The sequence below is a fragment of the Cavia porcellus genome, unplaced genomic scaffold (genome assembly GCF_034190915.1).
Source record: "Cavia porcellus strain 051 isolate PalLab524CR breed Dunkin Hartley unplaced genomic scaffold, mCavPor4.1 scaffold_6, whole genome shotgun sequence".
In the NCBI taxonomy this organism is placed as follows: domain Eukaryota; kingdom Metazoa; phylum Chordata; class Mammalia; order Rodentia; family Caviidae; genus Cavia; species Cavia porcellus.
Window position 1 is genome coordinate 59,371,219 of NW_026947489.1, and position 16,932 is coordinate 59,388,150.

A 16,932-nucleotide genomic window follows, 5' to 3' on the forward strand; every position below is an offset into this window, starting at 1 on the left:
CATTGCATGGGATGGGGTGGCCAGGTGGGAGAGGATCCTGAGAGATAACTGAGCTGTGATCACTGCACTGTATTCCTGTCCTCACAAATACCATGTTCTCCCTGGGCCCGGGCATTGCCACAGAAAGGCGAATCAGATGAAAGGGAAAAATAAGCGAAGGACATCTCTGAGGTTGGCAGCACCTTGTTCCCAGCCTTCGAGAGAGTTATTGGTGCCGATGCAGCCAAACACGTCCGAAGCAAACAGAGAAAGCCTCTCTTGGCCACTGCCTCCCTTGGGTGTGCCCTGACTCGAGTTTTAATTTCTCTTTTCCATTTACATCTTCTGTTGCCCTTTAGATGCTTCTCATTTCTTGTTTGAATTACTTGTCAGCTTCCTAAACTGTCCCCCCCTCCCCGCACTCCATTTTCTACACTCCAAAAGAGGCCTTTCCAGATGGCAAGGTCTCCCTTGTGATGTTTTATTGCCTAAAGCGTTCCCCTCATCTGTGGGAAGAATTTGTGACTTAGTGAACAGTTGCCTTTGCAGCCTGTGCCACACCCCCATTCATGTGGGGGCTCTGGGTAACAGTGCCAGGCCTGAGCACCCCATGCCACTTGCCACGCAGCTTTCTCCCTCTGGCAGGCTGCTTTGTGGACACATCTGCCTCAGCACTCACCGGGGCTGATGGCTTCATTGCCTGGGTTGTTTTCTCACTAACCTGGGGTCTTTCAAGGTCAGGGGTTGGACTTGTGTGTCCCGTATCCTCCTCTATCTAAAAAGTATACCTGGCTGATAATAGATGCTCAAGAAATTGGAGTTCAATGAGGTAGAAAGATATGTGACCATTCAGGAAGACAGAACTAATTTTTTGTGTAGGGATGGAGCCAAATTCTCAAAAATTAGAAAATGAATATGAACTTGGGGACATGAATTAGTTCACAGACAACCTCTCCTCACCCCTAAATCCTGTGTGAATTCTACCTCACCCCAGGACAAGGGGTCACTGAGGTAGAGAGCAGCCTTGGGAATCTGTGAGCATCGGTCCCTGGGGGACCTTTCCCGGGCTCCTCTCTGTGAGCAGTGTGAGATCAGAAAGTAGTTTTCCAGCTCAGTGTGAAAGGCAGACCCTGGTTCATACCCAGCCTAGATGCGGCCGGGACCGTTTACTGTGGTGCATTTTACGGTGCAGAAAAACGATGTGTTCCAGTGATCTCTGGATGAAAGCAGCTTTGTTAAGGTCATAGCCCCCTGGAAATGGAAATTGGGGGTCCCCAGGAGCTGGGACCACTGCAAGGCCGGCTGGTCATTCCCCATCTCCTCAGGACGGTGAGACATCCCATTCTTTTGCTTTCTTCTTTCTCTTTCATTCATTTATTTATTCATTCTTTCTTCTCAGTCTTTCATTCTTTTCTTCCTTCCTTTTTTCTTTTCTTTTCAGTTTTTCATAATACTGAAAGTTGAACCTAGGGCCTTCACACTGAGCTACATCTCTGGCCTTTTTATTTAAGTTTTGAGACCAGCTCTCACTAAGTTGCTCATTTCTCTGGTGGGGCTCGAACTTAAAATTCTCCTGCCCCAGCTCCCCTATGCTGGAATTACAGCTGTGCACTACCATGCCTGTTTTTTTTTTTTAAGAATAAAACAAAACGAAGCAAAAAAGAACAAAGCAGATCAGAACAAAATGATGAAAGCAACACAGGATTTCAAAACAAGGCAACAAGAAATCAATAATGGCCACCATAACCATGCCCAGTTCTTTCTTTCAACCAAGTACTTCTCATGTGTTTTCTTCCCTGAGCCTCCAGAGTGTCCCCAGCCATCTCTGCCACCTTGGAATCACTTCCTGGAGACTGGTCTCTCCCTCTTACCCTTCAGCCCCCAATTACCCATGAGCCACCAGCAGATAAATTTCCTCCATTCAAGTCCTGGAAAGGGAAACTGGGACTGCCCCACCTCGTGCTTTCACCCTGACTTTATGCCCACAGCTTCCCCTGGTGTCACTGTCTTCATCTTATCCTAGGAGGAAGATGCCAAGGTGTCTTCTGCCCAGAGGAATTTAGCTGGACCTTGTGGGCATTTCCAGGAGAACGTAAACACTCCAGACAGGGCACCCTCCATTTTGAGTGCTCCCTGGTGAATAGTTGTCAATCCTGGTCCTTCTCAGAGGTCAGGTAGAGAACAGCAAAGGAGGGGGACCCCTGCATCTGGAAGTGACTTTCCTGGATTTCCTCCAGTTAGTCCTTCTGGTAACCTTGCTAATTTAATCCATGCATGCCTCTTGATGCTGGCTCATAAGGACATGTGAGGTAACGTTTGCCTATGTTAAGTCCTCTGTGATCCACAGTTTTATGAATGACATCAACATATAGAATTTATAAGGGTGATGAAAGATGCAGTGTTTAAATTTAAACAAAAAATAAATTATTAGAGATAAAAACACATTTCCAAGAATGATGGTCATGTGCTCAAAGTGAAGGGAAGTATATTGGATATTTTGATGAGGGTTAATGGCAGTGTGTCCTTGTGATAAATATTTTCATGTAAATACTCGCCGTATTTTTTGATCAACCATTTACAGCACTTTCCGTCAAATAAAAATATCATGATGGGTTATCATCCATTTAATTCACTGGACATGACACTGCCCAAATTCAAAATGATTAGAAAATGTCATGCTTTGATTCCAATCTGGACATCAAGACAACCAGGGCAGCCCAGCTAAGAGATTCAGAAGATGGCAGAAATGGTGGGAGGAGTGCGTTCAGTCAGGAGGAGGATTCTGAGCGAGACTCGTGGCTATGTGCCTTCTACTGTAATTTAAAAAACGTAAAATTTAAATTTCTTCATATATTTCCATCACATTTTATAGCACAACCCTTCCTAAAATTTCACGGGTGATCTCATTTCAAAAAAGTTTCACGACATAATACCTTAGTGAAGAGCTGTGTCACTAACATTCCCTATTTTATTCTGCTCCCTTCTAACGATGGTTTGAGGCAACAAGGGAAAGTAAGTTCCTTTTGCAGCATAAATCTCACCTTGCTTATTGTCTCAGAATGGTGATCGTCTCCGCTTGCTTCTCTTCCGCTTCCTCCTAATAGTTGTCTTTTCTGATTCTTGGGGACCTGGGGGAGGTTCTGTCTTCCCATCTTGTCTCTTACTCATTCAAGACACCCTCTTTTTAATTGACAGTCGGGGCTCCAATTTATTAGAATTTACACTTTGTCCCAATTTTCACTTAAAAAGAAGACTGTTATTTAAAGAGATGAGCCCTATGTAACTTATTCCTGCCCGTGGGTGGATGAGGTCTGTCCTCCAGGGAGAGGGGTCCCCCTTTTGATGCCCAAGAGGAAGGGAGTCCCATCTTCCTCCTCACCCTTTCTCCTTTCAGAAGTGCTCCCGCATAGGGGCCGCTGCTGGCTTCCTGCTGTGAGTCTCCTGCTTCTTCGCCCCTGTGACTCACACCAAAGAGGCAATGGCCCAGGCGCCAGGTGAGGCTGTGGATTGGAATTGCAGTTGGTGGGGCTGGAGCCCTAAATTCTGGCAAAGCCCATCCTCCAAACCCCTTCATGTTGGCTCCTGCGAGTGGGGCTCTCTGGCCCAACATGAGGCTTGCTGAGTCTCTGCAGTAGACACTGCCTTTCCTGTTGTGTCTCCACTGTCCCATGGCCACTTGCAGGAATGTTTTCTAGTTCACGTTGGCCACTCTAGGTTATTTAAAGACTTCCCATTCGACCCTGTGGGGTTCCTCATTTGGCCCTGTGGGGAACTCCGTGTTGTGGTCCTGCCTAAATCTCAGAGTGTTGCCTCAAATGAAAGGTCTGGTTCCAACCTCTCTTGGTGAAGCGCATAAGGGGACACACCTGTCTTTTGACCTGTGATCCCACAGTACTCAGGGTCCCACAGCCATCTCCCAGCATGCCACTTGCTCTGTTCCTTCTGGGTGCTGAGTCCTAGGGATGGACAGATGAGAAATCCTTGTGCTGCAGAAATCTCAGGACAGACAGGAGCAGGGCTGTTACTGGGTCCTCATCTGTTGCTTTGGTCTCTCTCATTTAACCCTAGCACCATTCTCTAAGTTTCTGACCCTGCACTGTACACACAGCCACAAGTTAAAGCACCTCCCATTTGCTCACAAGAAACTATTTTAACTTAAATCTCCTTCCTTTAATAAAGGGCAAAGCTGCATCATATGTACTGCCTGCCACAGAGCAGCCACCAAGGGGCCAAGACCCCAAGTAAAGAGGTGACACTGCAGGGGACATGTAAAGGGTGATGGGGAACAGTGATGCAGAATCAGGCGTATGAAGGCTGAGGTAGAAGGTTATATTTGAGTTGGGCATTAAAGGATGCATAGGAATTCGCCACAGGGAAGGAGTTGGGCATGGAGCTGATGTTAGAGGCTAGGTGGGAAGGTGGGATTTTATGCACACTGATAAATGCTTTTGTTTGCATAGTGGGTCTCTGGAGAAACTGCTACATGTTTTAGACTTCTACTAGTTCCCCCTGTCTTTGGTATTAAGTAGCCCATTTAAGGTCACTTGCACTAATGCCCAAAGCCAAATCAGATACATTCTGCAAAGTTGGGCAGCAGAGACTGCACTGACCGAGCCTTTGCTGGGAATTTCCTGCTTTTCATCTGCTCACTGATTTCCTGTGTGTTAGAAATGAGGGATGAGAGCAGAAAAGCTGGGGACCGCACACCTGAGACGCTGTCTTATGTTGGCCAGCAGAACCCTCCCAGGTGTCAGTCCTCTTAATGAACCTCAGGCAGGGTCTAGGACGGGACATCGTTCCTGAAATGCCCTTGAACCCATCGTAGTTGGGGAGACACTTGGGCTACCCCATGACATGTGTCCCTAAACCATGTGAGAACCTGTTCCATCATGAGTACCAAACAGCGGCTGATTCAACAGCCCCAGGCACACTGGTGAGCCTCATTAAAAACTATAAGCATGGGGGCTGGGGATTTAGCACAGTGGCATAAGCGCCTGCCTGGCAAGTACAAGGTCATGAGTTCAATTCCCGCTACCAAAAACAAGCAAACAAAAATAAAACTATACACATGGACTGACGATATAGCTCAGAGACATAAGCACCTGCCTGAAAGGCGCAGTCATGAGTTTGATTCCTGATACAAAAAAAAAAAAGACTATAAACACATTTGTCATATTGCTGGCACCAAGATCATCTTGTGGCACGAGGAGCCTAAGAATTGATGGCTGAGCGGGCGCAGCCCACCTGGGAACCATGGACCCTGCTCTGCCCATGGCTCACGCCAGGCGGGAGAGGCAATGTGGAGGAAGTTGCACTGCTCTGGGCTGAAGGCGGGCATTTTCCACGGCTGTTCTCACAACAGCACACACACTCGGCTCCCTCCCATGCTGAACGGAAGCTGCCATCCAATAGCTGTGCTGCAGACGCGGATGTGAACGGGTCTCACCCTCTTCTGAAGAACAGCACACCTCGGATAGTTAATCATCAACCCTGGCAAGCCTACCTGGACTCAAAAGGTGGAATTCTCAACTGGAAGGTCATTCAGGGAGTGTCTCATCTAAAGCGTGTAAGGTGCTGCAGAGGAGTGGGGTTCCTGGGTGTCAGGGGTGGCCGTCCACCCCCTGAACCCCTCTCACTTAGGCATAAGTGACCAGTGGCAGCAACTACTGTTGCTGAAGTGTTAAGACAAGACCAGCGTTGACGTTTGTGTTACCTCCTCTACCCTCATTTACATGTGGGAAGCCGGTTCACATGGTTCAAGCAAGGAACACTTCCCACTTTTCATTCAATCATTCCCTTCTTCCTTGCTCTCTTCTTCTCCTTCTTCCTTCCCATCTCTTTTTCCTTTTCATTACTCTTTCCCCTCTGTATCATCAATACATGTTATAGTATGCTTGCCAGGTTGATTTGTATTTTTGCAAAATGTATATTTTATATGAGTGTGTATTTTTGTGGCTTAAATGGTTTGAAATGGTATACATGTTTTCTGTGCCTGTGCATTTACTTGTATATATTAGTATTTCTTATTTTCTGCCTTGAGCACTGGGCTTCCAGCTCACCCATACTCTCTTTGGAGGGATGCATGGTGGCCTCTGCCTTCCCCTCCCCTCCATTTCCTTGAACATCCAAGGCAAGCCCAAAGACTTGTGCTTTTACAGGCTTCTTTCTCCTACTAAACTATAGATGTGAGTGCATATTTCCTGAGCTTATACACAATGCAAGCAGTTGAACACAGAGCCTGGGTGATTTATCTCAGGCCAAGCCAGTCCTGGGGTAGTGAAGACCATAGCAAGACGGATCACCTAGCTGTGGCACTGTAGTCCTGCTGGCTCATTTCCTAGGGGTTATTGCTAGCAAGGAAGGTGCCCTTCAGGAAAAGGAGAGCTCAAAACCCTTGTGACATGCAATGGAAGACACCGCATTACCCACTAATTCAAACAGATCCTGGAGAGTGCTTTGTGTAAATGGTGGTTGGTACCAGTTTGGCAAACTGAACATTTTCTGGATTTCTTCCACCAGAGCTAGACACAGAGCACTTGGCACAAGAACAGGTGGCACTTGTCACTCCTGCCATCTTCTCCAAGGCAGTCAGCATCCAGTCCCCTTCCTCGTCCCTCAGTGTGGGCAGTGGCAGTACCGCTTTCCTGGGGCAGGGCCTTGGAAGAGGCAGGCAGATTATGCAGGGATCCCTTCCATGCATCCTCAATTCACTCAGGCTCTGGAAAACTGTATGGTTGTGATAAAAGAATAAAATACAGTGGATGTTTAAATTTACAAACTTTCGTTATGCTGAAAGACACATCACAGTTCATTCCCCTCAGAACACTTCTCACGTTCACCGTGCTTATCCCGGCCTTCTCACCACTGTCTGAAGCAGTTCTGGAAGTCCTCTTTCCCAAGTGTCTGTAGTTGTACTGTGTTGGCTGTAGTTGTGCTGTCTTGGCTGTTTTGATGTCCTCAATTTGTCCAAAAAGCTTCCCTTTTGTGCTCATTTTGACTTTGGGGTACAATCAGAATTTGCACGTGGTGTTGGATCCGGTGAGTAAGGCTCTTAGCAGCAAAAGTCACTGTATTTTTATCATGCCTCCTTAAGACACCCAGGAAAGAGAACATCCAGAACTGCTCCAGAAAGCGGCAAGAACGATGGGATAAGTGTGTGCAGAGTGAGAGGAAAACTTTGACTGGGGTTGCTAGTAATGTGTCTTTTACTGTAATGAGTTTTTACTTTCACTGCATGTTTCAATCACATCTCATAGTTACAGTGTTTCTACATGCTGCTTTGGCTGTGTGTTCTTTCTTTCACTTTGATCTGCACAGCCTTGGGGGCGATATGGCCTATAATAGAGCCCTTTCCCCTGATGTGTGCCTCTGGGATGACCATGCTGATAGCTCACAGGCATAGAGTATGATCTCAGCAAGAGAAATCTCAAGCCTGGGAGGATAAACTGAAGCTCAATCCATGCCCTCTGGAGGGACCCTAACTAATTTTAAAATATGACTAAAAGACACTCCTTTTTAATTTTGCTATGGTAATAACGATTCTATGCGATCTGCCCTGTTAACCAACTTTAACCACACAGCACAGTTACAGCTCCATCTCCTGCAGGCTCAGCACTGTTGAGCAGTTCTCTAGAACTTGTTCATTTTGCAGAATTGAGACCTTGTGCCCATTCGGTGGCAACTCCCCATTCTCCCTGCCACCAGCCCCTGCCACCCTCTGCTCTGCTACTTCTCAGAGCCTGGCCTCTGTAGACGTCACCTACAAGGACAGAGTTTGTCCTCTCTGCCTGGCTTGTTGTGCTCAGCACATCCTCCAGCTCCTCTGATGCATAGAGAACACAGGACTTCCTGCCCCTTTGTCTTTCAAAGGGTCGTGTGTGGAAAAGCTGGGGACCTGAGGCCTGGAAACCCCACAGCAAGGTTGTGAGTGGAACCACCTGGTCAGGCATTTAGCAGTGACCCTCAGACACCCACACCTCGTGGCTCTGATGGCAGAATTGATGCATGTAGGGTGTGGAAAGCCTAGGAACAAGGTCCAGCCAGACAAACTGAAAATCTCTGAGCCCAGGCAGACCTCCCTGGCTAGTACCATGCATGATTTCATAAATGTGGGCAGCTTTTGCATTAGGTCTGTATTTATTTTGTGTGAAACAATAGGTGAAGGGGTTTCTTGTGTCCCACATCACAGACAGCTGAGCGTCCCAGGCCACCCTGCACGGTTAGGTCCAGGTCCTGGGAGTGTGGACGACACTGCCTGCACCCCCTCACACCTGCACCACTTCTTCATCTAGTGCTGTCCCTGCTCGTGGAAACCAGTTCTCTGCCTCAAGGAGCCAGCAATAGATCACTGTATAGCTGTCAGCAAAACATAGCCCAAGATTTGACCCAGCCCAGGATTTTGAACTGCAGAAGAATCTCAGGGCCTAGGGAACCCTGAGGCACACTGTTCAGAAACGCTGAGCCAGGGCAGCTGCATGATAGACCTGAGGGGATGGGATGGCCCAGCTTGCTGCTTGGTCCTCTTTTTCCATTCTCTGTCCCGTTTGCTCCTGGGTCTCAGTGGCAGGCTTTCTTAATGACCTCATGCTACAGTGGCCAGTGGTGAGACCAGCTTGGTTCCAGGCACTGTCCGCACACAATATAGTGATTTGCAAAGTCCTCCGAGCTGCTGCTTTGGTCTAGCACCTGCCCCTCACCCAGCCCTGATGAACTCTTGGGTTCTAGGCATCCTAGCAGGCAGGCCATGGAGAGAAGTGAACTACAGCCCATGGCTGTGCTGGAACCACCCCTTGAGCCTCTAGTCCTGCAGGAGGTCGAACCCAATGCAGACAAAATGAAATGCAAGCCTTCTCAGGGTGGCGGGGTTTTGCATGGCATTTTCTTACACTCTTGGCCAAACCATGTGTGTTACCAGCTGTCCAGACCTCTGATAACCTGTGCTAAGTGAACACGCAGAGCAGAATTTGGTGCAGGATGTGGCCCTTCTGCTATGATTCCCATTCATCCATCACCTCCAAAGACAGACACAATGCCTCAAATTCTGCCAGGTTCTCTGCTTTTGTAACATGATGGCCTGGAGGGTACTAGTATGGAATTGAGCCACAGGAAGTCTTCTCTTAAGCACCTGTTAAATGGACCCAGATTCATTTTGTGTCTCAGGTCAGAACCACACTGGACTTCTTCACACAGGTGCAAAGAACCCACCCATTGATACAGGCCTTGGGCTTACTAGTGATCTGTGTGCAGATGGCCAGGGTGCCCCGGTCAGTGAATGCCTGTTACCACGAGAGGTTCCAAAGCAGGAGTGAGAGATGTCCTGGTCACACAGAGTGGACACCCTGGAGATCCTGTCCCAGTTCGCGAACGAAGGGTAAACAGTTCCACCTGCAACCTATGGGCTGATGATATTCTACCTAGAGTTCCCCACAGGCAAATCTCACCCACTAACCTGTGCTCAGGCTCCAGAAACAGAGCCCACGAGCACCGGAGCCCCCAGCCACCTGCCACCTGCTCACTCTTTGAGTGCAGGATGCGGCAGGTTCACCACCCAGATGGGTTCTTCTTTTAGTCGGAAAACACCTTGATGTGCAGATCAAATTTCATTATATATATATATATATATATATATATATATATATATATGATAGATAGATAGATAGATAGATAGATAGATAGATAGATAGATTCTTATAATTTCTTATATATAGATTCATCGATTCTAAGAATGGAACCTAAGTTTTCTAAACTGTCAGGAAAATAAAGGCCAAGATTGCACCAGCTCGCACTCCTGCAAATCCACAGGGCACAAGGAAACTGTCTTGCTAGTGGGGCGCCCAGATCCAGGCTTTCCCAAATGCACCCCACACTTTGCAGCAGGAATAGCAAAGGCCACCTTCACCCCTGCCACTCGGTGCTACTGCCCAGGTGTGAGTCGGGAACCAGCACGCGGGCTCAACCGTCTGGGCACGCGCGGAGCCGAGGCTGCAGGTGCGTGGGAGCGCATCCCCCGGCCTGCCTGCGTCCCCCGAACGGTCCCCTCCGCTGGCCCCCGCCCCAGCCTGAGCACGGTCGAGCATGCGCCCTGCGCAGCCGGGAGGCGGCAGGCAGCAGCTCGCATCACTCAGGCCCTTCCCGCACCCAGCCGCCTGCTGCCGGTTGCTAAGCAGTTATTGTTTCTGTGGCGATTGCAGAGGCTGTTGCTAATTGGAGAAGCCCCGTGCAGCAGTAGAGGCATCTTCCCGCTTCCGATCCGCTTTGCTCTTGGCATTGCAAGAGCAAACTAGGCTGGTCCACCCCAGCGCCCTCCCCCACGCGCCCCAAAATAGCCCTGCGATTTCGGAAGTATGGACTAGCCTTGCACTCCCTTTCCTCTCCCTGCCATCCTGAGGCTGGTGGCTCCAAACTCACAATCAGAGCCCACCTGGCCCTGGGCTGACCACGAGAGCCCGGGACAGAGGGATAGACCATGACTACTGCCAAGGAGCCGAGCGCCTCAGGGAAATCTGTGCAACAGCAGGAGCAGGTAACACCTGGGTGTGTGTGTGTGTGTGTGTGTGTGTGTGTGTGTGTGTGTGTGTTCCTTCGATGCTTTGCTATTTGCTAAGGCTGTGGCTCCCTGCCTGGGCCACCAAGCTGTGCTGCTGGGTGTCGACTCCTCCACCGCCCCCACTCCTATTTTTAAAGGATGCCCTGGCCTTATTCATAGGACAGAGTGCCTTTGGCAACGTAAACTTGAGTGGCGCCTATGCACAAAGGCCTCTTCACAGCTCCCTCATTTCACCTGTGTTGGCTGCAAACCTTCCCAACTACTTTGTAACTGGGGGGAAGAAGGGCATGCCAAAAATTTTTTTTTAAAAAAGCTTTTGCTGAAGCTCCAAGAGGACTTGGCTGTTGCAAAGACAAGGAGAAGGGGAAGGGGCTCTGTGTGTCTAGGATCTGACTTGCCCTTTCCTTGCCCCTGCCCCTCTCTTGCAAGCATCCTTGCAAGGCATGGGCGCTCAGAGTTGCTCCTGACAGACAGGGAAGCTTCTGCCTCCTGGAGTGCCCACTGAGGACCAGGAGAACTGGCTGGGAAGTAGCAGATGGAAAGCCTGGTCAGGAAGGCTGGCTAGGTGGGGAGGGGGCCTCTGGTGCAGAGGGGCTGCCCTGGCCTGGGGATCCCAACTTCTGCAGGCTTAGGCACATTTGGGGAGCGAGGGGGAATCTGCAGGCACTCCTGGAGACCCTGTGATTCCCCGCTTAGAGGATCCAAAGGGCTCCTGTCTGTTAATCGCTGCTCGGTTCACCTCAGGCAGATCATTAAAATAGATCCTGGGAGACACCACTAGATTTGCAGAGCAGTTTGCCAGAGCCCAGTAAATCAATAGCGTAAGATGATTTCCGTTCTGTGTTGTAGGGCTGTCATTAGGTAGCTTTTGCTGGGACCAGGGTAATGAAGGGAGATATCTCTAGAGTTCAGAGAAGCAGAGCCTTGTTGGAGATGTGTGACAGAATCCCACATCAACTCTTTAGAGAAGACAGGAAGACAACTTTGGATATGTATTAGTGAGAGCTTCAGTTGGGGGTCATTTACCCACAGCCAATTTTTCAATAAAAAATCAACCATCTTCTTACATCTTTGCCACTTAAAATATTTAAATACAATCCTATTTCTTCTGGGGAGAAGATTTGTAAATATGGGAATCTTAAAATTATTTATATTCAATATAAGAGTTTTCATTAAGCCAAGTATAGCTTGATAGGTTCAGAATAGAAAAATCAGATCCTCTTTTAAGAATTCTGCAGGATATTTGCTCAGTAAAGAAATATTTCTAGCTACATTAGCATCCTGTAACTGAATTGGTCTCCTTTTATTACAGTTCTCTGCCCTTACTGGCTATGAAATAAATGCTGTCAGAGTTTGCAGGCTTGAGCTAGGACTCAGGGAGCCCCCCTGAGCAGGAGAGAATAATTGTAAAAGAGCACATTGGTATTCATGGGTCTAAACCCAGAGACCAGGAGCACACAGCTCGATTTATATGACGGAAAAGAAGTACAGGCTTCTGTTACAGTTTTCTTCTTTTGCCTGATCCTGAAGCATGCAGCAATGTGGCAGTGGTTAATTAGGGTGTGGGTTTTTGAGAACTGTGAGCCCTCAGTCTGATTCTACACCTCCTGATCTCTGGAAATTGCCTGTCCTTGACCTGCCTCTGTGGTGGAAGACATAAGCTGGTCCAGACTGCAGTCCTGAGGCAGCGTGGCTCCAGACAGCGGGTGGGACACCCAGAGGCAACTGTCCTTGTCACATGCAGATGAAAAGTCCTTTCCCTGCATTCCCAAGTGGCATGTTTTTGGCCCTGAAAAATATAGTTTACTTCATGAAGTCCACAGAAAGAGACCCAGCAGCAAGCCAAGATAAGAGAAGTGATACCTATACCATCTATATGTACATCTGGGTCTATGTGTTTATCTATATGCCTATCTATTCATCTACCTATCTATCTTTCTATCTATCTGCAGAGCTTTAGAAGAGCTTAGCTAAAATCTTAACTGCCATAAACAGAACAGTTAGAATCCTGAGATGAAATTCCTGAAGCTGTGTCTTCTGCCTTCATCACAGTGGCTGTCTGAAAGCACTGATCTGTCTGTGTGCTCAGCTGCATGGCCCTGGAAGAGCTCCCCAGCTCTCTATTTCCTTTTCTTCCTTGTTAATGTGGAGTTTGGGGGACTGCCCCAGGCCCAGGCTGATGGAATTCATAGGGAAGCCTTGAGGGAAGGATGCCTGGATGTTTTAGCAGAGAGACAGAGGATTCCTGGGTATGTGGTTTGGCTCATAGCTTAAGCTGGAGCTATTTAATGGGATTAATTCAATGGCCATCTCAGGCCTCCAAGTGCTGTTTCTATGAAAAACTCACGGAGAGGCACTAACCCAGGCCTGTGTTCTCGTCACTGATGCCCATCAACACTGGTCATGGGCAGTGTCTGGCCACTGCATGGACCACCTTTCTTCTGAGCAGGTCCAGCTGGGGCATTACTGCTTCTCACCTGCCTTGGTCTTTGAGAGTCAGGACTGGGCATGATGCGAAGACATTACTGTAAGGCTGATGTCACCACAAATTAATGAGAAAAATTACAAAAAGTTATGAAATCAATTATTTTGCTGATAGTTAGAGATGACTGTGGTTTTTTCCTTTTTTTTCCTAACTGGCTAAAATAAGTACCAGAATTAGATGGCTGTGTGGAGAGTTTTGGGGAGTTTTATTTTCTAGAGAGTATTGTATGAACACACCTGAAGAAAAAGAAGAATGTATATGCACACCTGCAGATGATCTCCCTCTCTTTTAAGTGCTCCGTTGAGAGCCCATGATATCTGGTGGACTGATTCTCTCATTGGTTCTGAAGCCAGCTTGAGGGTGAGGGTGCTGGCCCTTCTTGGTGGCACCTTATCTCCTAGAGCACTTGACCCTCTGTCTCTCTGCTACCCTTGACCCCAGAGAGCAAGCCAGGGGAGAAAGCAGGGAAAGATGAGGGCATTTTCCTTAAATTTACTGTGCTTTCCCTTAGGGCCTAAACTTTTTCTTTAATAACCTTACTCAGAGATTTTTTTTACTTATAATAAAACAGTACAAATTTGTTTTAGCATATGCTCGCCCCAAATTCAGATGATTTAAAATTGAAAAGCAGGATCTGGTAATGCTATTGAGTATGAAAAGACAGATGAATCCAGGAATTTTCCAATGAGCCATAAGATATTCTTGCTCAACTCTTAAGCACAGACAAATTTTTCGTGGCATACACTATGTTTGTGCAGCTAGGTGCGTGACTGTGTGTGTACACACACAGAGACACATGCATACAGAGGCGCACACACTGAGCACACGAGTGCACACTCACATGGAAGCAGCCTGTGTTGCATTTGCTAACTCAGGCCTTTTGTCATATGTTGACTGGAATCACAACTTTAGTTCCTTGTACCTGGGAGTCAGTGTTAGAACCATATTTTGCGATATGACCTGGTTTATCCGCTGCTTCTCGGGTTCCTGAAAGCAGCATATGTGCTCATAGTCCTACCTTGTCTGTTCACCTGTCCAATCATGGATACCAGAATCTAGTATTGACTGACAAGTTGTTTGTCTAAACATGGTCGGCGTCCTTGGGGTCTTCCTGACTGTAAGGAGGGAGGAGGAGCGTAGAGAGATCACAACATGCAGCCCAGAGAAAGGGCTCAATCTGGAGAGCTCGCCCTTAGTCTCCTTCTGTCTCAGTGTCCTCAGTTTTGCAGGATCTTACAGCCGAGGTTCTTTCATTTCCCAGGGACTCAGGGCACAAGAAAGTCCACTCAGACTTGGCCCTTTGTGTTCCAAATGGAACCTGTGCTCATCTGCCTGGATCTGGCTAAATGACTGAGACAAATTCAGCTATCATGAACAGTGCATGCAGTGATGTAAGGGTTACTGTCACCATGAACATGCCAGGTTGACTGGGGCTGGAACCCAGTGAAATTTCTGATGGTTCTCATTCTAGGCACAAAGAGATAGCAGAGCCAGTGGAAGAAGCAGTAGGATATTCAGTCAGAGTCACAGACAGACATGAAGTGAAGGTCTCAGGGCAAGCAGCCTTGGCCCTCCTGGGTCACCTGTAGCTATGAGCATCCTGTAAACAGCTCCTCACCCAGAGTCTGCCTCCCTCTGGCGAGTGCCACCCAGCAGAGCCTGTTGCTGCTGTCTCTTCCTCGTCCAGGAGACGTTATTGCCACAGAGTTGAAATCTGCAGCCCTTCCTTTTAAGAACTTGCCAGAAGGGCCAACATGAAGGCTGAGCCCTGGACCTGCCTTGGCAGCACCATGTATGTTTAAAAGAGGTAGCGAGGGTGCCATGGCATCCTGAATGCAGTGCTGCACCCGTGGCTTCACCACGCACCCTGCTGATATAATAAAGTCTGGTGAATAGAATTGCCGGGAACAATTTATATATTACTCCATGACTGGTATCTAATCAACTTTTTATGAGATTTAGATTCTGCTGCCAGAAAAGCTGCTTTCCCCAATCTGACACCTCCTGAACCTCTAAGCATCATCTCAAGATGCCGCATTGTTAATCTGGGGCACAGGCGTCTAAAACTATCTGTGTGCACAGATATCTGTGTATGGAAGGGGAGGCAGAGTGGGAGGGGCATATGCTTGTGGATGAAAGAAAGAGGGAAACTGTGGAGGTGGGGGGCTCCTTCCTAACACTAGTGGTCACAGTGTCCTGCCAGGCTGGCCTGACTCCTCCTGCAGATAATGGGGATTTGTTCTCTTAAAAGGATTGATTGAACCTTCTGGATAGATGTCACATCCCAACCAAAGATCGCAGCCATAGCCTCATTTTTTTTTTTTCCCCAAAGCTCACGGGTAACAGAAGTAGCCTTGAGTGGAAGTAATATATGCCTCAAAGTGAGTGGAAAATACTTGTGTTTTTTTTTTAATTTCAAAAAAGGTGGTTTTTTTTACTGTTTGAAGTTGTGACAGTATGCATACTGGGGATTAAAAAATGATGAGCTTGCCTCTGTATCTAAGATACGGTCCCTGAACGTGACAGAATTAAACATATTTTCATCTTAATACCCTACTGAATGTCCCATCTGCTCACTCATTCCTCCTCCTTTGGCTGTCTTCTTCCCATGTCCCATGCACCAACTTAGCAAAATATGCTCTCCTATGCTGAGAACACATGGCTCAAAGTCCAGAGAGAGAAGCATTCCCTGCTCCATGTGGCCTCACCTGAAGGCCACTGCGATGGGCCGCTTGGGAAAGAAAGATGGAGGTGGTTCAGGGGAGAAGGAACCTGAAGAAGTTACCCAAAATGTGTGAAGCAGGGCTGGGAAATGTTCAGGGAAAGCAGTGGACAGTAGCATGGGTCTGGAAGAGAGTGGAGCCTGCGTGAGAATATTAAAATATGTCTACTCCTGTCCCTCTCAGGGGCCAGAGCTGAGAAGACAGGAATCTGGGTTATCTATGGAAACTGAAGAGCGACTCAGGTGTAAAGAGTGTGAATGCCATGCTCTAATCTAGACGTATCCTGATGTCGGGCGTCTCTTAACAGAGAGCGATTGTCAAGGGTCTGGTTTTCAAAAAAACGCAAACACGGTGACTTCACTAATAGAATCCAGTTTGCATTAAAGCATTTTAAAACACTATGGCTCATACACAGACTTTGTGTGTAGCAATTTTGGAGATTGCCCGAGAGTGGTATCTAGGAAAGTACAGGGCAGTTGGGACTGCTGGCTGTGATTTCGATGAACACATGCACTCCATTCTTCCAACACCAAGTTACATGGTCCCTAGTCAGAGAATGAGACGGACTAACAGAAGGACTTTGGCAGGTAACACAAAACCGTCATGTCTCCAAATTCCCCTTAATGCATTTCATTCATTTTGTTCCCTTGTTACAGGGCTGGAGGAAAGTCCCTCCTTTATCTCTTCAAGACCCCTTTTGGGTAACATCTGTGCTCTGGTGTAGAGATCACCAACTCCCAATCCCAGGCTTCCTACCTGCTACTGAGGGACCTGGGCCAAATTTGGGCTGGGGTCACTTCTGGAAAATGATAAGCTGTCCATGGATCACCGTTGCTGTGGGAGGAAAAAAAATCATTGCTTACGCATGGAGTTGGCGTGGAGATTTCAGTCTTCTTGCTTAATGGGTGCTTATATTTCTGTAGATCTTATTTTTACCATTTGAAAAGGGCTTGTGGGTTCATTCTAAGGTGAGTTGCTTTATAAAATCATTGATCTCTGGGCTTATAGTCATGTTCCAACCGGCAACTCAGCCTTTTATTCCCCTCATTTTGTTTATTTATTTTGTTTTGTTTTATTTTAGCACAAAGAAATTGTCTTGGGCCACATATAAACTGTATAATACAGTTAATGCACATAAGTAACTAATTTCTCTTTAAAAAATATTTTTGTACTAACATCTTAGAAACTTGAGGGCAAAA

General features: G+C 47.5%; 1 protein-coding gene across 5 annotated transcripts in view; it reads left to right on the forward strand.

Annotated features, from left to right (window-relative positions):
• Positions 1 to 16,932, forward strand: part of Dpp6 (dipeptidyl peptidase like 6) — an 827,976-nt gene that overhangs the window by 413,420 nt on the left and 397,624 nt on the right. The window contains exon 1 of one of the 5 annotated variants that reach the window (XM_063250819.1): positions 10,055 to 10,501. The exons of the other annotated variants lie outside the window; for them this stretch is intronic. Coding sequence (XP_063106889.1) covers positions 10,445 to 10,501 — 57 coding nt within the window. The 5' untranslated portion in view covers positions 10,055 to 10,444. Of the gene's footprint in view, positions 1 to 10,054; positions 10,502 to 16,932 lie in introns of those variants that run through there. 5 annotated transcript variants of the gene reach the window in all.